Below are 25562 nucleotides of genomic sequence, written 5' to 3'. Positions count from 1 at the left end.
TTAGTTTGAAAACAAATGAACAAAATTCCCTGGAACAGCGCTGATGCTCACTTTCCTCATCAGGAGGGTTGACACCTTTTCATCAGTGCTATGAAAGTTCTGTGCCACCTGGGTAAATGGTAGCTGATGAAGTTTAATGCAGACAGGACCTAGTGCCAAAGGATGCTAAAGCCTTCATTTTACTGATGAACTCATCATTTGGGAAGCATTAGGAAATGCTTAGGAAGCATTTGCTACCTAACAAATTTCAACCATAGGCATTGCACTCCGCCAGTGGAGCCTCTTTTATTGCTGTGTCTTCTAAGCATGTTTTCTTCTAGCATATTTTTTTTTCTAGTTGTCCCTTTCCTGGTTGCTTCTGTTTCTCCAGATTATCTCATCATGTGCTACTCTTCTATGCATCAGGGTCTTTTGCATTCCAGTCGGACTTCTTATCTTTCTTCTCCTGGCCCAGGCAGCCAGTACAGCGAGTGTTGACAGTAACGGTAGACACCTTGGTTCCTGTGTTTAGTTATACTGTCTCAGAAATTTCAAAGAAATTTCTGTTCATCTTCTTCCCAGGAAATAACATGCTTGTATTTCTGGGTGTCTGTGTGTGTGTGTGTGTGTGGTGCAGCAATGGAGTGTGGCAGATGCAGATGCAATCTTCATGAAACTGGTACCAAATCCACTGAGCTTTTGTTGGTATTCAGGGAAACCAAAGGGAATGGTTTCCCCACCAGTTTAGAGGACAACAGGTGGAAGACTTAATACTGTCTTTCCTGGCATTACTACTGTGTGGATGCTGGTTGACTGGATACAAATCTTACAAAACCTGATTTCTTACAGTGCAATTTGTTCTTTTTGACAGCATGAACTATAAGTGTGGCTATGGGTTGGAAAATTGCAAGACTGACTTTTGGCAGCAGCTCTTCTTCTGATCTGAAGAAGTTCATTGTAAAAAACCTGCATTTCAGAAGTGATTTAATTTAAAATTTTGATGAGAATTGCATTTTCTGTATTTCTTCTGGAAATCCAAATATTTTAATTTGATGCAGCAAAATAAAGTAACAGTTGCTGAAGTTGTGTGCCGTTCAGGGTACATCAATCAAAACTTATGATACAGTTTGTAGCAGGGATTGTAGCATTTTTAGTACAGATGTGTTAGTGGATTACTTTCACTGGTTTTAGTAGCTGTACAGTTACTGTGTTAGGCAGTGAATTATAGGATCATTTTCAGCAAATTTACTTAACTTCATTGGTAGGTTCTGTGGCCCATGCTGATCTTCATTTCTACTGTGATGATGCCTCACTACTATCTAGTTCTTAGACCAAGAATGTCTGAACGAGCAGCTGTAACCTGCCCGTGCATCCCCTTTCCTGACTACAGTAGGCTACTATAATGTATCTTTTAGTATTAAAAATGAATATATCCAAACTTAGCTAATTCATTGATTCATAGATGTTTTGTGTTTCTGATGATATTACCTGTTCTTTTCCAGTTCTATGCAAAAGCAAAAAGTACTTAAAGTAGGGCATCTGAGGCCCTGCGTCTATATCACAAAACTTTCATTTGAAACACTAGTGTAGTTGCAATAGCTTGATGTAAACAAGGATTTTTGGGTGGGTATGTTTGCATAAGAATAAAATACAACACTCTTATAACCAATGTACAGGAAGGAAATTTTTTCTTATATAATTAGAAAATGCTTTATAATTGCTCTTTATCTAATTTTTTCACTGTAATTCATTTGTGTGTAAAACATTGAAGCGTGATTGACTTCAAAAATTTTGCTTCAGACTTCTCCTTTTTTGTGTAGGTTGTATAGGTAAATAAGTGGTTGTATTTAGGGTTTACTACTGTTCTTTTCATGATGTGCATGTTTTCAAAGGGATGCTTATTTCAAGTTACTGTATATTTTTGCTAGAAATGGTGAAAATAATTTATTATAGCAAAAATTTTAAACTGAAAGGCTTAAAAAGTAGAAACAAGGAGGATAAGGGCCTCTAATGTTTTTTGTCATTGAAAACTGAATATTTGCTGTTATATTGTGACTTTTCAAAGTTGCCCACAAGGGCGATTATTTTTTTTTAATAATGCTTTATAGTAACAAATTTACCTTTTCTTGTAGACAAAATACAGAATTTGAATGAAGATAATGAGAAGAACAGTCATTTCATCTATGAGGACACTGAAGACAGTAACAAAACCAATACTGAAACTACAGATGCTTCTGGATACAACATTGAAGCCAAGGACCTGCCTGATTCTTGGGACTCCCACACTGGAAAAACAGCAGACTCTCCATCAGAAACATCTCAGACGAAGGGGCCATTAAGAACTCATTTGTATGAATGGGAGGATGAAACTGAAGACACCAGAACTGGAGAGTATGTATTAGATTTTGACAATGAACATCTCTCGGAGATGAAGAGCAAGGATGAGGAGTGTGATAAAGAAGATAGTGAAAATCCAAAGGAAGCCATTAGTGAAGAACTTGTGCAAACTATTCCTAGGCCAAGCAACTGTAGGACATATTGTCGATCCAACAAAGCAAAACCACAGGGGGCAACAAATTTTGACAAGCTAATGGATGGCACTAGTCAGTCTTTATCCAAAGCAAACAGTGAGTCAAATAATGATGGTCTGAACCCAGCAAGAAAAGTTTCTTTAAGTAGTGGGACCAGTTTTAGAGGGACAGTTGGACGGACTAGAGACTACACTGTTCTACATCCATCTTGCTTGTCAGTTTGTAATGTTACTATACAGGATACCATGGAACGAATCGATGAATTTACCACAGCAGCCCCTACTGACTTGGGAGAAGCTGGACGCTTAAGAAAAAAAGCAGACATTGCTACTACAAAAACTACAACCAGGTTTCGACCAAGCAATACCAAATCCAAAAGGGATGTCAAATTAGAGTTTTTTGGGTTTGATGATCAAGATGAGGGAGGGGGAGATGAAGGCGCCTCTAGAAGTTCTGGGAGTTCCAATTACAAAATCAAGTACTTTGGGTTTGATGACTTGAGTGAAAGCGAGGATGAAGATGAAGAGTGGCAGGTAGCAGAAAGGAAGGCTAACAAAAAACGAAGTAGAACTGCACCATCTTCTTCACTACAGTCAACCTCTGACGGCAATGAAAACTGTTCCCAGGACAGCCAGCTCAGTACTAATGCAGGTAAGCAGAACTCTTCTGGAATACGTACTTAACATTTAAATTTAGTTAACCTTTATATTTTGTTCTTTTTGCAGTATACCTAGGAATTTGTTGAACAGTACTACTGACCTGGAAATCTAAAAGTTAAATTTGCTTATTTCTGCTGTGGTCCTGTCTGGTGTTTCATAGCTGTCTTGAAGTATGCTTTATACCCCTTGGTCTCTTGCCAGACGTAGAGTTTTTTCTTTTTGAACAGAGGATTCTTACCTTTTTGGTGTGTTGAGTGTACAGTACGTATGCCTGGAAGGCAGCTATCTTCCCACAGAAGCTCCACGTCAACCCAGAATTATGGAGCTGAGTGCAGAAATTTAAGTAGCTCTTAGAGATGTGAAATACCTTTTTCCTTTTTGTGCTTTTGAACGTGTTTGTAAACAGTTTGGACCTTTCTCAAGTTCCATCTTATCCGAGGATGCACGGTTCAAGGGAGAGGCTGTGGGAACTCGTGGACTGCCAGTCAGATGACTGGATTTGGGTGTGCCTCTGCATATTGATGTATTGCTGCTTTTGCTTCCAGTTTTCAGCTATGTCCACCTTCTGCATAGGTGGTACGTGTGTGTATGTGTACATAGACATACATATGAGTAAAACTGGTCATGCATAATTTGCTGAGCAAGTTTACGGTGTTTGAGTGCCTTTGAAAAATTAGACTTGCTTGGTGTTTGGTTGGGTCCTGCATAATGACTTTGATCAAGGTTGAGGGGTGTTGGTGAAGAATAAAAGGAATCACTTCGAAAGGTTCTTTTAGCTTTTTCATTTTGAAAAAGTCTAATGCCAAAGAATCATGCATGTTGGAATAAGTATTTCAAAACACTGCCACTGTTCTAGGGAACTTCTTGGTCCTCCATTTTGGAACAGGGAGCATGACAAGTTTTTATCCATTCACTGAAGTTGTTACACCTTTAAGACTTTGGCAGATGTATTTCATTGTGATGGGGAGAGGGGAGGTACTTGAGTCTAGCTTTGCAAATGTTGGAGAAGCTGTTTTTTTCCTACAAATAGCTTCTGCTAATATAATCCAGAAAGAAAATTTCCTAGGGAAAAAATATTCATTTCTCTGTTCTAATTATAGTTGTCTTTAAAAACAGAATTGTCGGTAAGCCTTTTAATCAAAGGTAAATGTAACTGCTAGGTCCCTTTGTAAATTCTAAAAGGGCCAAATTGATACTGATGTTCTAGGAGAAGATTGTGTTTTCAAACAAAAAAAAAGCCTTGATTTGTTTTCATAAAATTTACTTATGATGGGACACTTGCATTCCAGCCCCTTTGGAAAATGGGTTTGACTTACAGGGCCACTTAGGAAATAGTCTCATCTGAGTCCCTTTCTGTGACAAGTCTTTGTTCATCCATTTATTCCAAGAAAAAAAATTGTTTATACAGGTAATGCAGCTGAGGTGCTAACCCATCAAATAATCCTTTCAGTTGCTGTCCCCTGGAGTCTCAAAATATCTACAGTTTGCATCCAGCACTGCATTCACCAAAGAGGCCATTATACTCTGAGATATCACAGATTATTTCTCTGAAATATTTTCCTAAGAGGTTCCTGTGGCACAGGTAGATGTAAATTTTTGTTTTGTTAGTTTCTTAATACACTTCTCCAATTCTTAGGTAAGAGCTACCTCTTAGTGCCTCCACTAAGAGATGCTTCGCCTTTATTTTGCATTTCCTTTGCTCATTTGATTCCTGTTTTGTGCTGCTGTAGCCAGGTGAGATTTGACTTGCATTTTTTCTTCTGAAAATTGAAAGGATGACGTGGAGTTATTTGCCTAAGTTGCGGCACATTTCCTAGTTCAGTCCTGTAGTACAGATTATAAAAATAGGGAGTCTAATATTGCCCTAAAAATTGTAGGACCCCTTGATAGATTTCATGCTGTCTTATGTCACACCTTTGAAAATTTTGAGCATCATGATCACTCAGAACAGTCATATTAAGGTCTTTCAATATAGTGATGCTGAGTTTGAGAATTTATCAAGGGCTTCTGGATCTAAGCCAGAAGTTGTGGTAAAATATGTGACACTGCTGTGAGGTATCTCCTTTACATACTGAAAAAAAGTGACTTCTGTGTCCATGGAAAATGCTAGTTTTGAATTCAAGCCTCAGAAAAAGCTTTCAGAACATCTTGCACAATAAAACTTTTTCCTGAAGTTACAAACAGTACTGAGAGGTGCTAATGCTACAAGAGGGGATCGAAAAAGACTTTGAAAAATTGTGGTTAACAGCTGGGGGTGATAGAAATAAAATACCATCTATTTGGGACCCGAGTGTGATTGGGGTAACATCTGAGGAACTGGGTGAGGATGAATTGGCTTCAGAATGGGAACTACCAACTCCCAAAACCATCTTTCCTAAACCTTGTGACTGGCGTAAACAGGAATTTATTAATTGGACCAAGTTACAGTCCCAGGGCTGTGGTATTGCCAACTTTGAGAAGGATAAAATCAGTAATAATTGGCTTGAACGCTATAGAGGCATTCCTCACTGAAAACTCCTCACGGCACTACAATTGAAAGCTAACGTGTACCCCACTAGGGAATTCCTGGCAAGGGGGCGACCTGTGTGTGCTCTTCTTTTTTTGTGCTAATGAATAAATCCACAGATAAAAATCCAGTGTTCCTGTTCCAGGTTGACAGGTGACATGCCAAATTGCCTCTCTGAATTCCAGCCCTGGAAATTCCTAAGACTGATTTTGATGTTCTGTGCATAAAGAATATTAAATGGCATAGTCAGTTTTTCAAGAGATTTAATGCTTTCTGTTGCAGTTTTACAAAATTTTTCTGTAATACTGATTTGGTTACTTACCATAATCTTGGTCTATTTTTATGAAACTTATTGTAGAATCCTAGTATAAAACATCATGCAAAAATTTTCTAACTGAGATGGGAATGGACTATTCTTTCCAGTCTAGTAGTTCACAGCTGAGGGAAAGTAAGTTTAATAACACATGTTTAAATGTTTCTGCACATGAAATTTAAGGAAGCACTAAAGACTAGATGGACAATATTGTTAGTGCAGGAAAAAGTGCAAAGGAGATAAAGTAAATTTTAGTTAGACTGTCTTTCACTGAAGTGCCTTTTCTGTTGTTCACTTTTAGAATAGGTTTGCCTGCTGAAATGGTTAAAAAACACCAAAAAACCCAAACAAAAGCCAAACAAATACCCCCCTCCCCCCCAAAAAAAAAAAAAAAAAACAACCAAAACCCCAAACAAAACCCAAACCACAAGATGCTCTTGGCTTTTAAGTTCCTAGATGCTGTTTGCAGACTTTTCTTTTTAATGAATGTACTTCATAACTTTATGAGCCTGAGATTTTTAGTGAAGCTTTGAGTTCTAGTTAAAGTTCTCAATTTTTTTTTGCCATTGCAATCTAAAATTCTCTCGTATTAGTTGGTGTAGCAGCCCAGTGAAGCAAAAACCCCTTTCACTTGTGAGTCTCCCAGCTGTAGTCTGCCAGAATGCCAGAGGCTGAAAGTACTGATGAGACTTTACTAGATCTGAAACAGTACCTGTATCGTTTCACTAGCCAGAATACAGGATGACTCTAGTAAAGAGAAGCTTTTAATGCTGGAGGAAAATGACTTAATTACTTGACTATATTAATCAGTGGGGAGTTGTATCCAAGAGGAGTCTGAACTAATGGCAAAGAAGAGTAGGGCTTAACCAAAACTATCTTCAAGCTTCAGTTTTGAAGAGCAAACCTGTATCTTTGGGATGGTGTTATACTTCTGGAAATAACTGTGCTAGCAGTTTGTTTATGTCTTTTTCTAAAGATCTTGCCGTGGTTGTCAGTGGCTTGGGTGGTCACTAAGATTTCTGAAATATTTAGCTTCTGAACTTGTAGTCTCAGAATGCTTTATTTCCCACCTGTTCAACTGGGACAGCTAGGATGATGTTAATGCTTGTTTTACTACATTTCATTTTGGCCAATGACAAAATTATTACAGAAAGTGACAGGCATTTATAAAAATAAAAAGAAAGAAAGAAAAATGCTGACTAAAAGGAAACATTTCCATATCCCTATGTAGATTGACATAAACAGGATAGAGCAGTTGCCCTGAAACCTTTTGCTAAAGAAAGGTGTGAAGATTTAGCCCCTCTAACATACTTTTATTTGGTTCGCCTCCTTCTTCACTATATATCGTATAAGCGGTATAGTAATGATGAATTACAGTATTCTTGATCTAAATTACAGTAGCAGTTACTGTAGTATAAGTATTGCAGCTTAGCCTTTTGCTTCATAAATCAGTTCTGATATACAGCTTAACCTTAGTGTCATGCATTCATTTTCCTTTCAGTGATCAAGATGAGATTCCTATAATCTTTTTGGATAATAAAATAGCTTTTGTATATCAGCATCTAGCACTCAGTTCATTTCTGATGAGCAAACCTGCCCTTTTTTTTTTTTTTCCTTTTTTCCTTTGCATCTTCTCAAACTGAATCACCTTAATTGGGTAAATATTTTTAGCCAGTTAAGAGTACATCAAAGTCCTCAAAGGCAAAGTCCTGTTAGGACTGCAAAATCTTCTGCGGAATTACCCTCAGGCACTAAAACAAAACTGGGTTGTTTTTCCCCAGGAAGTTTACTGTGGTGTTGCCTTCTAGTTGGTCTTTGAACATCTTTCCAATTTTAGCTGGGACAGGCAAATTATCTCAAAAGATTATAAATGCCTTGAAAATGGTTGAATAGAGGAGAAAAAGACTTACAGGCTCCTGTATTGAGAAAAAGGTCAATATGCTCATCTTTTCTGTGTGGGGTGGGGAAAAAACATCCATACAAGAGAGAGACAGTGGAGAACAAACTTCATTAGTGTCACTGCTTACCAAACTACTCGTGTCTTTGACTAGCTCAGTTAATGTTAACAAAAGACTTCTCCTCCACACCCTATTTAGTTTAGATTTCAAAATCTGGTAATATGTGTATGCAGGGTGTTTTTAGGATACCTAGAAAGCCTTAAAGAACATTGCTCAAATCAAAGCATTCCAGATAATCTTATGGAAACTAATCATGAAAGCATTTGATATGCTAGCAACATCAAAAAATGCAAAATTATCCTATTGTAAATAGGAATTGAAATGTTTTTATCAAGAAGCTTCTTTGAATTTAAAATTACCTAATTTAAATGGGACAGTTCAGGATCACATAGGAGTAGAATTCAAACAAAGAAACTTGGATGATTTTAAGATTGTGGCTTAGTTGATATGGAGCACTATTAATCATCATTAAGCACAATACCAGCTCCAAGTCTTAGAGCAAGGCACACATTATTGTGCTGATTTGGTGGGTGAAAGCACATCTTGCATTTCTAGTGTGACTTGCATGTTTGTAATTACTATAGTCAAGTGAGTTGCTTTTCAGTTTTTAATCTACAATAGGGTCTGGTTCTGTTGGTTTGACTTTCTTTGGGAACTGCATTCAAGACCTGGCTTCTTCAGAAGTATTTCAGGATTTGTAAGGATGTGTATGAAAGCAATTTGATTTGACTCCTTTGGTAAGTGCCAGCAAAGGAGTAAGTTGACTTCTATATAGCTTTGGAAGTACTTTTGGTTTATTTAAGTTAATGGGAATTGGTCTGTAATATTTTTCCTCTGTTCAATTAATTTTATCAAAATATCTTTTAAAGTCAGTTTTTTTCAGAGGGATTGTTCATGTTGTGTTCTTAAGCTATTGTGCTGATGTTGTACAACTAAACTGAAAACCAGTGGGCTGGGATGCGAGAGGCTGATTCTGGTAGGTGCCTTACAGTGGGCATCCTGCTTGTCCTGGTGCTGCCAAGCTCTTTGAAACTTACTGCAATTCAAGAAACTTTTGAGCCTTATTTTAAGAGTACTTCTCCCCCAGACTAGATAAGTTTTGTGTCCTTGCAAGCGCCATTACAAATTTGCTTGCCTGATTTGCTTTTGATTGCCTCCTTACCTAGGCACTTGGCTGGTCCTGTTTACTGGATGTGAGTGCACTTGGGATTAGAGTAACTGATCCAACTCGCTTGTATTTTTGCAGTGCAGTTTTCAAATAGTGGCAGCTTCTCTGGAATAGATCAATCTTCTAAACTGTTTATCAGATGAAACGGTGCTTTTCTGTGCCTGTCTTTTATTTCTGTTTTGAAATTTAGGTAACTTCTGGTTCATGCCAAGTAAAAGAACGTAAGCTGGTTTCCAAGGGATAATGCTTCAAATACAACACAAGTTTAAAGAAAAAAAAAAATAGGACAAGAATTTAATTAGATCAGTGAATTACAGATTTACAGTCCAAGACCGAGTACTAGAACTACTGGTGAGGCAAGGATTGAATACATGGGAAGGCCATTTCAGTGGTTCCTTCTAGCTGACTCCTGAGCTGATGATGATTTTTTTTTTTAATACTGTTTATAGCAGAATAAACAAATATAAACAGGCTGCCTTCATGAGAAGTGAACTAGGATCAATTCTTTGGTCCTATCATTGTAGTGGGAAGTATTCTTCTAAATCTCTTCATCTCACACTTTTGAAGAACCCCATCTACTGTTTAATTCATTTACTGCTCAGAGTTGTAGCAGTAAGCTGTAAGTAAGCACATATAAAAGGTAACCTGGGATTCGCAGGAGTATAAAATGGGAAATAATAACTTGAAGCTTACACAATGGGCAAGAGGTGCTATAATAGTTGTGACTGTGTACCTTGTAATGTTATCTTCTAATGTATTAGGACAGTCCAGTCAGTGAATCTGAGCTCTATCCAGAACTATATTTGGCTTTTAAGCTGATTTTTCTGATTAAGATTGTTTATTATAGAATTTCAGAAGCTATACATGTGGAAATGTCAGATGCAAGAAATGCTCTAGCAGTTCAACAGCTTTCAATATGGGTGTTTCATGTCTATATTTACCTTTTACAGATCTTCTGGAGTTTTCAGAGGATGCATCTGGTGTGCCTGAAGGCAATAAGAAATCCACAAATAAACAAGGTGATAAATCTAAGGAAAACACCAGGAAGATTTTTAGTGGGCCAAAGCGGGTGAGTAATAATACTGAGACCAAGACTAAGTTCTTATTTTAATTAACTATTCAGTATTGGTATTTCTTCCTATATATGTAACAGTGCTTTTGTCCCAGTTGATATCTGCACATGAGATAATTTGTTGGCTTTTAAGATAATATCTGGAAAAGTAAAACCTTCAAGTGCAAGATTTTTCTATCATTACTGGTAATTTTACTTTTCAGCTGCAAGTCTGGAGTTGCACAATGGTAACGTGCAACCTAGATGCCTTCCCTTCTGGTTGGTTGTTAAAGCAATGCACCATTAAATGCTGTGTGGGTTTGGTTTTGGTTTTTTTTCTTTGCTCTCCCAGGAAACATCTATCATATTATAGGATTGAACCTTTCTGAAAGCTTCAAATTTGGCATTGGCATAGTCTGTATAAGGACAAGTGACTTTATAGCATGTGGAAAAGTGAGATTTTCTTTTAGTTAAAAAAAGAAAAATAACCCCTGATCCCACTCCCATATACTCAGACTATGTAGTATTCAGTATGAATTTGCCCTTTCATACTGTGAATGGAGCTTATTCATTTTGTTGATGCTAGGTGTGGTTTATCTTACCTGTTATTATAGGTTACTCAGTATTATGAGGCTTCTAAAAATGTGCATACAGCAAAAATTGTGTTTAGCTATTAGGTGAAAGTTTGCAATAGTGGGGTCCACGTAATCTCCATTAAATGAAATTTTTGACTTGATTGTCCAGCATACCTATTTCGAATGCTTAAGGCCTCTTCATATGCTTTTTTGCATAACATGTTCCCATTGTCTGGTGAAGACAGTAGCTATCTTACCATTGTTGCAATCCAGAACTGGTATAATAAGAGAAAGAGGGAAATGCACTTATATTTCTCTTTTCCCTTTGAGTTCTGTAAGTTTTGCAAGACCGGGCAGTTGCATGTAATAATAGAAACTCTTTTATATATGTTCAGAATGTGTTCAGCACTCTTCTAAGAATTTTTTTAAAAATTATTTTTCCTTGTTGTTATTCCTAAAGAATTCTAATAATTAAATCACTCTGTAAAATTTCTCATAAAGGTAGCTAGTTACTTGTGTTATATGATAGTTTCACTTGAAGTAATTTTTTAAGGTGTTTTTTGGTCTTCCAGAACCAGAAGACTTATCATCTCCCCAGCTGTGTTGATGTTAATTTTCCATTTAAAAACGTGGATTTGTGGGTGGAGGAAGGAGGAAAAATTTGTTTTATTTCTCCAAACACGCAAGGGAATATTTTAATTTGGGACAACACGTGACCAATAAGTACTGTCAGTTGTAATGCCCTTTTGAAAAAGAGTGTTGCTGTTGTGCTTTCACCCCAGCCAGCCTCAAAGCACCACCCAGCTGCTTGCTCACTCCCCCCGCCCCCCGCGGTGGGATGGATGGGAGAGAGAATCAGAAGGGTAAAAGTGAGAAAACTCATGAGCTGAGATAAAGACAGTTTAATCGGTAAAGCAAAAGCTGCGCACGGCAAGCAAAGCAAAACAAGGAATTCATTCACCACTTCCCATGGGCAGGCAGGTGCTCAGCCATCCCCAGCAAAGCAGGGCTCCATCACATGTAACGGTTACTTGGGGAGACAAAATGCTGTCATTCCAAATGTCTCCCCCTTCCTCCTTCTCCCCCCAGCTTTATATGCTGAGCATGACATCATATGGTCTGGAATATTTGGTCAGTTGGGGTCAGCTGTCCCAGCTGTGTCCCCTCCCAACTCCTTGTGCCCCCCAGGCTGCTCGCTGGTGGGGTGGAGTGAGGAGCAGAAAAGCCCTTGGCTCTGGGTAAGCGCTGCTCAGCAGTAACTGAAACATCCCTCTGTGTTATCAACACTGCTTCCAGCACAAATCCAAAGCATAGCCCCACACTAGCTACTATGAAGAAAATTAACTCTCTCCTTGCTGAAACCAGCAGAATCGATCCTTGTTGATTTGTGATTTTCAACAGAATGGGGACCTCTTCGCTGCTGACTCTTGCCTCCAGAGTTTGCAGTCAGGCTATCGATAAGTGAGGAGGGTCTTTTCAGAACTGAAATAGTATTTCTTGAAGATGAGAGTTCCTCAGTTGCTGCTGATAGAATAATCATTTTTTAAAAATCAGCTTCCTATCAGTGAACATGTTACAATAGACTGAGAAACAGAAGTACAGGGAATGTAAATTTTAACTGTACTTTTTTTGCTGTGGTTTTTTAGCAGCGTACAACAGCTGTGGGTGTTCTGGTAAATATGGAATTTTTTTTAGTGTTTATGTATTTATGCTTCAAATACACATAAAATGCTATTATAGAATAGTTTCTTGTTTAATTTTTATACTTTAAATACCTGAGGGTTTATATGGAAACTTTTAATTCATTTTGAATGTATGTATCATGAAATCATGTGGAAAAAAAATCTTACAGGAGTATCATAGTATATGAGAGAAAGTTGTTTCAACTTCAGAAAATTCTCAGTTGGGAATAAACTTAAGTCAAGTGGGAAAGGTGAGAATTAAACAGCCTTTTTGCCCCTGTAGTGATATAATAGACCTCGAAGTAGAAATTGCTGTAATTGCAATTCAGATTTGGAACTTCAGTGTTCTCTAATCATACAGCTGTTATGTGGAGTCACTAAAAAAAGCTTGTAAAGCTTGTTCTGATGGTAAGTAGAGACTCTATAATTATCTTCTGAAACTATAGATGTAGACTCTTAATCTCAGTTGCATCTTGAGGGAATTTTCATTCTGGGAATGAAAAAAATGAACTATCAGTATCAACCTGAACATAGTTAAATGATTAAAAAAAAATAAAAATCTCTGGAACTTCTTCACTGTCTCATCACCTTTTCTTTTTTTTCTTGTAGAAACTAGCAGATACAGTATTAATTATTTTCTGCTAGGTGGTGACATTAGAGGTATGGCACATTGCATCACACTGAGCTGGAAAGTAAACAGCTGTGTTACTCAGGAAGCAACAGGTGGTATTGTTAAACTTCAGTAGATCCAGAAAGCTGAAGTATTTTTTTTGAGTTTGTAGTCAGCAGGACCCTCACCCATGTTTGTGCTTTTGAAACTGAACCATTGTACTCTAATGTTGAAGTCCAGTTCTTGAAACTTTGAGCATATATGTAATAAAAGATTACAGACATTATTGACTTAATGAGTAACAGTGTTTCTAAAACCTGCTTTTAACATAAGGAGTCTTACTGAAATCACTGGCTATTCACACATATGATGAACATAAAAGTTGCAGTACATTATCATAGGTATGTAAAGTCTCAACCAGAATTCTGCTTTTAAGGGAATTATCTCTTTATGCTGAGCCTCGGTTGCATGGGGAATATTATTTTCCGTAGCAACATAATTACGTACTTACAGTACATAAATATTGGCGTTACTTGACTTGCAAATTATGGGTGTGAAGCATACATGAGTAACATCTGCAAAAGTTTGTTTGCAGCTGTTTACAATTTTAATTCAACTGGTTCAGTAACTCATGCTCTAGCATGTAAGTTTGGGAGCTCTGTGGGGCTGTGATATGCCCATCTGCTGGTCCCTTTGAGCTTAGTTCCCCTTCTGCAGATGAAACTAATTCTCAATTACCAGGGAAAAAACAGTAAGGTATACAAGAACTTTTTTTGTTGCTATGGTCCAAATCTACTCAGACTAAAGGCTTGAAAATAGGGACCACAAAAATTCTTTCCTGGGGTTTCTTGCTCCTGCCTTTCTCACCACAGATTTGGGCCAGAGTCAGCAAATGAGGAAAATTGGGTTTTGTAGGAATACTCTGGAACAGTTCCCAACGGTCTTACGCAAACTATGCATGTCTCTAAACAGGAACCTGGAAATAAAACCAACTTGGAAATGTAAGATAAAGGGAACTAGTCTATCCCCAAACTTAATCTTTTGATTGATCAGTCCTAGAAGTTGACGGCTGTGCCTGGTATTTTGTGCCAGAGCCAAGCTGTCAGTTCAGTGTTTCTGTTGTCCAGTGTGTCATTAAGGACCACCAAATCCTCTCAACTGCAAATTTTCTGGTATGGCCCTTTGCTCATGAACTTGAAAAGTATGATAAAAAGTGACCTGCAACTCTGTGCTGATCTTAGTTCTGCCTGTGGCCATAGGAAGCCAACCTAGACAAGGTGAATACTGATTACCTTTGAATATTCCAAGGTAAGCATGTAAATAGAGTTGCAAATCATAATTAGAAGGTATGGGAGCCTTTCAGCTTGAGGGGCCGGGGAGGGGGGAACGATAATCCTTATGTTAGTGCTCTTCAGTGCTGCTAAGACACATGGGAAAATTTACTGTGTTGCGTGAAGTGGGGCCAAAGGAGGTATAACAGAAAAAAGCACTGACTCTTTCAAGTAGACATACCCAAAAGCAGTCTCCATGTTGTATTTTCTCAAAGGAGCATGAAATTTCAAGGTATTAGATGAGTGCTGTATCGGGAATTTTTTTTTTCTGTGCCTTAGAATAGGTGAACTTTAGAAATGAGTCTTTTGGAATTAATTTCTTAGATGCTGATATTTTTTGCACTGAGTACATTTCATAAAGCTTCCATGCTAGTGTTGATAGAATGCAATTTAACACCTATAAAAGACTGACATTTTCTTGAGAGGATAAATCATACAGTTTTTATGATTGGTAAGTGAGGAAGAAAGTACTCGCTGCATGGACAGTCTACATTGGTGATTCATGGACTGCTTTTCAAACCAGAAACTAACCTGAATGCTAGTCTGTTGCTTAATGACTTCTGACTTCAATTAAAATTTGTGTATTTCCCTTGACTACTCACTTTTGCAATGAGAATTGAATGTTTATGAACAACTTTAGACTAGCTTAAGTATTTTTTCTTATCTGCTTGTCTTGCTATGCCTGGAGAAATTTCTCTAAACTCACTTGTTGAGGTCTTAGCTCTAGATAAACCTGTCTCTTTTGCGACTGTATACGTTTCCCCACACGTACGCAGTGAATTGGAAGAACAAGATTACATCAGTGTGCCCCCCCACCCCCCCCAACCCCCTTGTTGTGCACACATTGGGTTGTACAGGAAAAGGCATGGAAAAACCTCTTTGCCAGTAACTTGATTATCATAGTGTTCCCTTTGGGCTACTCATTCAGGTACTGGACCATGGAGTTTTCTATGCAAAGCACTTTCCTTCTCTTTAACAGTGGCATTGCTTGAAAGTTATTCCACTAGTGTGGAATGTATTTGTCAGGAAAAGCTGAGATCTTGTATTATACATCAAAAAACAGTAACAAAACCCCCAACCAACTAACCACCACCCCCACCATAACAAAACCCAACCTACTGTAAGGACTGGTTTTGCCTGAAAAAGAAAAAAATACTGACAGAAGTATTTGGTGAAGGTGCCTTTGCTCTCCTTTTGCTCTACCTGCTCACTCCTGTTCCCTTGCTCCTTCAGTTTCCCAAGGTTGTGTATTGAACTAAATTGAGGAACCAGTCTGTGTTTAAAAAATAACCCACTAAAAGGAAACATTTAACACAAATCTCAGTCTGGTTCACTGGGAGACTGTAAACAATTGTATCCACTCAGTTGAGGGAACTGAAGAAGAGAGATTAAGTCGTCTTAACCTGGTTAAATCAACATTGCAACTGAGAAATGCTCACTAAACACAGCCGGTGTTAGCAGGATTACATGCATTACTTTGATCAAGTGACATTAATAGAGTCGGTCATGACAGTAGTATTGAATACATGAATGAAATCATTGCTGAATTCAGACATGGCTTAGTCAACAGACTGCTGCTGAACTCTGTATCCAAGATAAAAACTTGATCCAGTCATAAGCCTGTAACATTTATTGTTTTTCATGTTTTATTCCAGTTTTACAAATAACTGCTGTGTTTTGTGCCCAGTAAGGTACAGAAACGTGTGCAAGATTTAAGTGTGTTGTTTTGGAGAGATCAATTGGAAGGATGTGTTAAATCACTACTGTATGAAGAGCACTAATTTCCAGTTATCAAGTGCTGAAACAGCAAAAAAATTTTTTTTTTCTTCAGTGTTGCTTCCGTTTGATCTGCAACTAGTCCATAGTTCATTATTTAATTGCATCTTTCATGTCCTGTAGGCAGGTGGTGGGTTTTTTTTTTTTCCATGACTAGGTTGTTTTCACTGAGTTGCCATATTCCTGTTATAAATTTTTAGGCACTGTGAGAAAGTGTCAATCCTTGAAAATAAAGCTTATGTGTGATCCTGTTCGTAATAGGATTTGCTGTAATACAAGTTTAAGGGTATAACCTGTGAGAGCTGTTACAGGTTGGTGTGAGCTTTTTCCACTGGTACTTCATGCTGAATGGAAGAAGCTGTAAATATCAGCTTGAAACGAATGCTGTGTCTAAGTTTATTTGAAGTCCAAGATGAAATACTTCTACCTGATCTGAAAGTATTTTGAAATTGAAGAAGTACGAAACCATGCATGGTTCTTGGTTTGACTAACTTAACGGCTAATATGACAGTGACATGTGCGTGGGAGGGGAAAGAAACTAGGCTGCCCTGTGATCTGTAGTTTTCCACTTAGCTTGTATTATACTTTACAGTAGATGTTTATCCTGCAAGTAACATTTATTTTTGCTGGCCTGCAAAAGAATCTGCATTTTCCCAAATTAAATTTTTAAAGTTTTTTTATTTAGTTAGATTGCATGTTTGTGAAGATGAATTTTTAAGTGCACAACTTCAGGTGGTTTTGGTTAATTATTTTTCCATAGCTTATTTTAAGTAAATAGTCTTGAAAAAGCAGCAGGGGAAGCATAATTGTAAAGTTTTGCTGTTCCAGTCATAGCCCTTTCCATACTTTTAATGGTAGGATCAGAGTAGAGTTGTCAGAACTAATTTTAAAAAGAACTGCTTGTCCTTATCTTGCATAATCTTTAGGCAAAGAGTGTCCTACCAAAAGGGTGAACAGTTATAATAAAGCATTTTTTCAGTGATGTTAAACTGCTGATATTACACACATTGAGCTGCTATTTGCACCTAATTAAGGATGTCAGAATTGCAATTTTTTTAATTTGGTTTTTTTACAGGGAAGATTATTAGTTGACATTTGCTATTTTGACTCTGTTGAGGAGTCAAGCTGAATTTTGACAACCAAAACCAAAGTACTCAGTGAAATCTCTGGCTTGTATCAGTTCAGTGCTCAGCCAGCAGTCTGTTTCATCAGCAGTTTGACAAACAGTGGTGGTCAGATCTGACAACCTGTGACAGCATGCTGCTGCTTCCGCAGTACATTCCTTTCATTTACTGGTTGACGCTTTTGGCAGATGGTCTGCCCGGTCCTGAACTGAAGTGTTTTTTGTGGGTTTTTTTTGGTCCAAAAACTATTTGTTGGAATGATGCGGAAGATACGAGCTGTTTTAAGTGCTAACCAATTATAAACAGCATGTGTATTTTAAGCAACTTTTATATTGCTGGAATAAAAATGAACTTTAAAAAAAGATAAAAGATGATAAAAGGTAAGAATAAATCTGTTTCTTAAATAGTTGATTTGTTAAAAACCAAAGCTTTATATCGATTTCACTTAACCTTTGCAAAACCAGATTCTTTGGTAAGCGTATTTATTTAATACTGGCTTCCTAGTGCTTACCATTTAGGCTTTTTTTTTTTTCCTTCTATTACTAATGTAAATAGACCAAAACCAATTCTTAATTTTTAAGTTGGTAAACAGGATACTAATCAGGACTGGCAGGTTTTCAGATTAGTCACCTAATTTGAAGAGTGAAGTAGCTACTGTAATTGTACTGAATTGAGTTGGGGCATAACACCTTGAAGCTATCTCAGAGCGAAAGCAAATGCCAAGAGTTGGTCTGTTAACTTAAAGATAATAATTTGATGCTGATCAAAATTATTTTCTTCCCACTCCTTCATATGAAACCGTGGTGAAGAAGGGTGTGTTCTAGAAGATGCCGAGCTGAGATCCTTCCACCTGGTAAAACTGCTTCCTCGCCTGTCCTCCATACGCAACTGTTAGGTGGAACTGTAGTGGCAATGTTATTGGAAGTGCACTTCTCCTACGCAGTGTCAGGAAAGATGTTATCAGTTGAGACATAGCTTTGTTCTGAGAAAGGTAGGGATGCAAAGGGCAACACGGAGGTAATAGGCTAAGTCCTCACAGAGAGGCAAGAGGAACAAATGAAAAATAAGCACGGAAATCTTTCTCCCCTTGTGTGTACTTAGACTTTTCAGGAAGTAGAGAAATCAAGTTGAATGGAAAATGTTTAATGTCACGGTGGAAACTTTGTGGTTTATATTTCCAGTTCCTACTGGTATTAACTTTTAGGCAAGAAGCAAAGATGCATTAAAACATTTTTTTGAAGCCAGATTCTCTCTTGCATCTTTGCATTCCCCTCCCCCCCCCATCAGCTGCATAGTTCCCAGTAATTAACTCAGTGTTTTAGGCAATGCAGGATAACTGCATAGGATAAATGTTACATTGCACAAGGCCTCAGTCCTGTAGAAAGTTCTAAAATGGGAAAAACACTCAAAGAGATTAAAATATACCAGTTTCACTTGCCAGTGGGAGCTTAATTTATATGCAGATGAATATGCAAAATTGTCTTCACGGCTCCCATGTACTGTATGAGCATGGTTCGTTCACTCAGCTGTCTGTGATTTTATGTACATTAGAAAATAGAGCGATGCGACACAAGCACGTCTTGAGAGTGAAACAGTTGGTGTTGAGGACCCAGTGTCCCCCATTATACACATCTAGACGTTTTTACTTTGAATTAGCTTTATTCTGATCTGCTTTAGGGAATGCCCAGTAACAGCTGGCGTGAGGTAGGTGCTCTCTGGAAAAGCGTCTTCAAGTTTGGTTTCATCGGAAAGGAATCAAGTAAGCATACTCAGTGATGCAAACCACGGTGTCGTAACTGAGGACAGCTGGGAGATTTATTTGAAAAATGTTTTACTGATCCAAATGGAAACGCTTATGTGGGTGTGCACGCACACACCCGCACCCCAACCATATGACCTCTGGAATTTCATTGCTGTTGCAATTTTGTAAGGCTTTCCTGTTAGTAGACTGATACACTTCGAGCAGATTAGGATTAACAGGGGGGTGCGAGGGGCTGTGTGTGTGTCTGTGTGTTTGTCTGTCTCTGCCTTTATGTAGCAGCAAAGAAGGCAGGAATTTTGTCTAGCAATTTTTACAAGGATGTGTTTGTGCCAGTACAGTTACTTGCAGGCAGATGCAGGTTTTTCCCTTCTCTTGATTGAAGTGGTATGTTTCTAGTATAGTGGTGGTATGTCTAAACTATTGTAGCCTGTTCCTTTTAATTAGATTTAACATAGGTTTCAGGCCAAATTAGTAAACATAACCATATGGGCTCTGCTTCTGAGCTGACCAGGTTTGAGTACACTCAGTGTAAGCAGCGTACAGAACACCATTAGCTATTTCTGTTAAAGAATGAATCTCACGTTTATCAAACTGTCCTGTTTCTTCAAGTTAAATTTTCATGTTTCATTTGGATGTTTGACCCATTGTCTTGTTCTGCCCTGTAGGCCTCCCTTTGAGCTTTGAGGAAGAAAGACATTTTGCAGTTCTTCTGAAGCTTTTCTTGCATCAGACTTCTGTGACACTTTTTCCCCCTGCTCATTGTGTTGTCTGCTGCTGATACTCTTCAACCTTGTCTGACTAAGGGCTTGTAGCTGTCTAGCTATGTGCATGCATAATGCTTTTTGTGTACTGCATTAAATGGTATAGCAGCTCACGATTAAGTGGTCCATGGCACCCAGAGGTGATTTGTTGGCACTAATCTGCTACTGTGATCCAAATAATGGGGATTTGGTTCACATTTTGAACACTGAATAAATGACTTGCTCCTGGTTTGCTTCTGGTTTTTAACTGCTGTTGGAAACTGTTATCTTATCTGGCATTCATATTGACTTTTTTTTGTGTTATATACACATTGCTCAGCCTATGTTGAATAGATATTCCATCTAACCATTTTGAAGCATAATTTCTTTTTCTTTGCTCTGCATGGATGTTCATTCCTTTCCCTTCTCAAAAGAATCAGTCCATTATTAATAGTTCTGTGCTGCCTAACATACTTATTTTTTTTACTGTTCAAAGTGAGACATGCAGGACAGTAGTACTCTTAATGATTATGAATACTGAGTGGTAAATAATCATATATTTTGGTTTATTGGGGTTTTTTTAACTACTTGTGGTTTGACAAGCATCTGGCATACAGTCTTAATGAACGCCCTTCAGATATAAATAATGCATTTATCAGGATATCAGTTAAAATTGTTTTGGGGGTTTTCTTTTGCCATTGTCTTCTACCCTGGAAAGCATTCTTGCCTGCACATAGCTGCTGTCTTTCTTGTTTTGCTAGTATTTTCAGCATGACTCATGTCCCTGGCTCTTATTTTTTCCTATTCTTATATCTGTGAATGGCAGGCAGCATGCATCAGTATGCGCGGAGTGCCAACTCTTGAAAATTTCAGCTTTGAGGCTTTCAGGGCTGGGAGGTTAAGCATGGCCCATAGTTTATGCTACTTGGAGAGGATCTTATAAAACTGACAGCCCTGTGCATTTTGTAAAATCCCTGGCTCTAATTCTGGTTTTGCATCTTGGTTCACCCCACAGAACCACATGCAGAGTCCCACAGTACAATATGCTTATACCCTCACTGGAATATTTGCACTCTTTCAGACATCTGTCTATGTGTAAACAGCTGTCAGTTCTATACATATGAAAAAAGGAAATTCTTCTGCTATTCAGCAGAAGCTCTTACAGCTGATTAATATTGCAGAACTTATTTGCCTTAAGAACACAGAATTCAAAGGAGTGATGTACTTCCACTTGCATCTATTCTAAGTTGATTTGGAGAGGAAGAATTCTTAAAGAAAAGTCTGTGTTACTTGAATAATTGCAAGGTTGTCTTGTCTTTAAGAGAAAGTAAGTCAGTTTCTTAAATTATTGCTGCTTAAATATCAGTGTTGCTTCTTCAGGGAAGCTTGTTATCACAAGCATTTGAATTGCCTTAAAAAAACGCCACCAAAACCAACCAACCAAACCCCTTTGCTTTTGTGATCAAGCCCTTCTGGAAAGTCTTTGTTCACTAGCATTCATTTGATCTTTGATACTTCTCCTGGCTTCAGTTCTGTCACACAGTAATTTAAAGCAAGTCTACATGATTCTTACTGATTGATCAGTATTGGTGTGGTTTCTTTGCACTTGTTTTGGAAATACATCTTCGTTTTGTGATGCAAGGGAAACTGGGAAGGTTGCTTTAAGAGGTGGTTGTAAAGGAGGGATGTATTTGCCGTGTCTATGTCTGTGTGAGTTGCAAGAGAGGCTCTGAAGTTTCTGCATAATGTGTTTATAACTGATTAGAACCTATTTCTCTGGAAAGCAGTGTTGGATTTTTGCAGGTGTGTTTGGTGGCTGGGTTGTATACAAGCAGTGTGAGGCAAGATACTGGACCAGACGGTAGGGATGCTGGGGAGCAGTATCTACTGCCTAATGAAATATTACTGGGAAGGCATGGAATCACAGGCAAAATTACTTTGATCTAAAAGTGGACGATATTACAAAGGATAGTGGCTAAAACTAACCTTCCATAGGTATTTGAGGTTTTAAATAATTACCATTTTCAGTTACGGTTTAGTTTCTGTTACAAGAGAGCTATTAAAGCTATTAAATGAAGATGTCCTCATTTCTCAGAACAGGTATTTATTGGTGGCATTGCTTTATCTTACATAAAACGCGGCTTACTTCTATATTGCATCGGTAGTGCCTAAGCAAGCTGCAAAGGTGCCTTGTCACAAAACACTTCAGGATGCCCTAGCTTTTGATTTAGTAAGGGATTCAGGAAAATCAGGGAAGAAAAGCCCATTTTTTGACTGTTAAATAAAAAGAATGCCATCTTTGACTTGGGAAGCCTCTGAGCCCTAAGTATTTAGAATGGATTGTCTATATCTGTTTGCCTTGTTGAACTCTTTCCTACACATCAGCTGTTGCTTTCTGCTGAAGAAAACACTAATGCTGTATGGACCTTTTGATTGTGCTGGCACAGCTGTTTGTATACTTTGTTCTTACTCCATATCGAAGCACTGAACTTGATCTCTCTCATCTGTGCTTCCTTACTGTATGCATATGTATGCAACAGAGGTGCTAAATTCTGAAAAGCCAAGACTGCAGATGCTCCTGTTGCGTGGTCAGCCAGGGCCCGTCCCAACTGCAGCTTCACTGAGTACGACAAGCTTGAATGCCAGCGTGACTCTGCTCTCCTTGCCCCTGACAGGGGCTGTGTTTGGTTCCTCGTGGAGCACAAGGCCTGAAGAAAAGGGAACACGCAGGTGGGGCACAGGCAGAGGCTTTGCGTACCAGGGTGGCGAGTATGGCGTGTTCTTCCCGTGAACTTTGTGAAAAGGGGAGTTCTGCAGCAGCAGAGCCTGCCTTGGTCTGTGCCCCTGTTGTTGTCTGGATCGAGCAGAAAATGGCATAAATCTAGGATCCTGTTGTGTGGGTTGCATCTCTCTGCAGCATCGCTTTACTGGGTGCACTGAGCCCAGCACCGCCTGTTGCAGAGACCTGAAAAGCTGCTGTGCAGCGTGTAGCTCCTAGGCAGGAAATTTGGGAATATTAATATGCTAGTATCCTTTAAGCAGGGGTAGAATACTGTTTGAGACTATAACTGAGACTTGGGACTATTAGTAAAGAATATCCATGTTAATAGGACTTCTGGCAGCTGTAATGCAGGACACTGCTGTCAGAATTGTAGTAGTTAAGCTTCCCTGCAAGGTTAAGAAGAATTGCGCGTCAGCTGAAACTGGTATTAAATATATGCTATACTTTCATGCTGGTTACTTGAAAGAGTGTGTTATTTCCTTGAATTACCCCGTTGCCAGTTTGTGGCACCTGGAAACTTACACCCTCTCTTCCCAATCTTAAGTATGCACTGCGAATTTGTGGAACAGTTGTGAGTAATTCAAGAAAAAAAGTAAGTATCTAGAAAATACTCAGTCACTCTTTTTCATTACAGACATTTGTGAAACATTCTTTCATGATTAAAAAAGCATCTTTGTTACTAAGTTGTCTTTCACTTGTTCATGGCAAACCCTGAGTCAGATTTGGGGTAAGAATTCTAGTATAATTTCTATACTAGAAATGTATAGGAGAAAAGAGAGTTAACTCTAACTATTTTGTCAGCAGTTAACTCTTTTTCAAATAGGAATATGGTGTCACATAAATCCTTATCTGTGGACAGAGATATTCTCTCGTAACTGTAGCAGCATGAACTTAAAACTGGTTTCTCTGTTTAACTTTTTGAGCTTGGTGAGATTGTCAGGAAATTGGGCAAGTTAGTGCTTCTGTTAATTGGGAAAGTTAAAAATTGAAATTATCAGAAACCTTATTTTGGTATTCCTACACCTGGCTCTATGTGTCTGTTGAAGGACTTTGTGTATCCATCACCTGAAAATGTATTGTTTGAAAGAGCTTCCTTGGAAAATAGATAAAACTGTTAAGACAATGGCCATTGTATACTTGTTGCTGAATGGTACACGAACACTGCTTTAAAAAAATAACTAAAAAAAATCCAACTAAGTTAATTTTCTTATGACCACTTCAAAGCTCACTGTAGGAGGGAAAGAGGCTTTTCCCTTGTCTGGAAACTAAAATGATTTAGTGCTTGACAGGTCTTTTGGGCTCTGAAAACTCATAGCTGGGATTTTCATTCTGCTAATATTCTTTGAAGTTTTGTTAGTCAGGGCTTTCTCTTCTTGTAAAGAATGGAAGGATGCAGTACAGTAGAGTTTAACACTAATACAGAAACTCTTGACTTACAAATTCTACTTTTTAGCTTTTGACATGCCAAGATGTTGTTACACTTAATAGAATGGTATTCAATCCATAGCTGGTACTGCTAGGTTTGCTATACGTAGCCCCTTTGTGGGCTGTACTTGAGCCAGTATCTGTTTTAGAGATATAACCTATCTTGACAGAAAATTATTTTTAATGCCCAACTTTTTATAAATATATTTTTTTCCATGTTTAAAATGCTATATAAGTGTGTGTGAGGAGGTATGTAATTTTACAGTTTACATAATGTATGGCATGTTGGGAAATTGTGAAAATTGTAATGATATATTAGTCTGGAATATTATTATGCAATTAGATTGGTAAATTCAGATACTAGAAATATAATTCTGTCTTTGCTTTCTCTAAGAATTATATTGCATTTCCCCCAAATTTGAGGACAGTAAATTTTGATGCATTTTGATATACCTTGACACGTTTTTTGAGCAGGAAGAAAAAAAGGCTTCTCAATTTCTTAATATGGATTAAGGCATTTCATTTGAGTGGTTTCTATTCCTCCAAGCATCAAAGTCTATGTCAATTGTACATTTTTATTCTAAACTACTCATATTTTCTACTGACATGGTGTTTGCTAACATGCTTTTTTTTTTTCCCATAGCTGTCTATTTTTGTCTATAGGAAGGTTGCAGACCTTTTGTCTTTGAATAAATTTAAAAAGTAGCAAAACTGAAAAATTCTTGAAATAAGTACACATCATGTCTTTCGCAATTTGAATGGGTCTGTATGTCTTTAAAACCATCATGTACTTCAAAGTCTTTTGGGTTTTCTGATATATATGATAGTGAGAACCTGTGTTGCTGGGAATACAGAAGGGGGAGAAATTAATCTCATTTTACTTGTTTGGCTATATTATTGCTATAGTAATTTTTGAAGTATGTAGTGACTACTGGTAGATTTGCTTAAAAAATAACTTTTATTTTTATCTTTTAGTCTCCCACAAAAGCTGTATATAATGCTAGACACTGGAACCAGCCAGAATCAGAGGCTCTGCCAGCACCACCGGTTTTGAAAACTCCCAGTGTCCCAGTAAGTAGACTGTTTTGTTTTTTTTTCTCAAGTTTAGTAAATCTCCTTTTAAGATTCACTGTTATTTTTTGAAACATGAGTTCTTGATATCTGGTAATGTCACAGTAATTCAGAATGAAGTCCACTTTGTGACGTGAGCCACTGGGTATTTGATAGGAAATAAATTGTCAGTGGAAATATTCTAGAATGGGATTTTCTATATCATTTCAATATACAGATGGAAAAAAATACTTCAGCCAAGTTATGTTCCCTAATGTGCTGAAGTTAAGCTTTCTACCGATGGACTCCTTTTCATCTTCTGAGAACCCCTAGGTTTAACTTGTTAATACCCACAGAAGTCAGCAAGTTGCGAGTTAAAAAGGAAAAACTTAAAAAGATATATTTCTTTTTTTCTTCTCCTCTCTAATGGAGTAAAGTATTGTGAATCGCTGACTTGAGTCTTTAGGCACTATGAAAGAAACAAAATTTTCTGTATATAGCCAGAAATGCTAATATGAATGTATTGGATATAAGCATGTC

General features: G+C 37.8%; 1 protein-coding gene across 3 annotated transcripts in view; it reads left to right on the top strand.

Annotated features, from left to right (window-relative positions):
- WAPL (WAPL cohesin release factor) overlaps positions 1-25562 on the top strand; it is a 76547-nt gene that overhangs the window by 23128 nt on the left and 27857 nt on the right. For all 3 annotated transcript variants that reach the window (XM_049810083.1, XM_049810082.1, XM_049810084.1), the window contains 3 exons: positions 2112-3161; positions 10065-10183; positions 24948-25043. In XM_049810083.1, the coding sequence (XP_049666040.1) occupies positions 2112-3161; positions 10065-10183; positions 24948-25043 (1265 nt within the window). The remainder of the gene's footprint in view (positions 1-2111; positions 3162-10064; positions 10184-24947; positions 25044-25562) is intronic.

Source organism: Accipiter gentilis, chromosome 9 (genome assembly GCF_929443795.1).
Source record: "Accipiter gentilis chromosome 9, bAccGen1.1, whole genome shotgun sequence".
NCBI classification, from domain to species: Eukaryota; Metazoa; Chordata; class Aves; order Accipitriformes; family Accipitridae; genus Astur; species Astur gentilis.
Note: the sequence above shows the minus strand (reverse complement) of the source record. Positions and strands in the feature narration are given on the sequence as shown.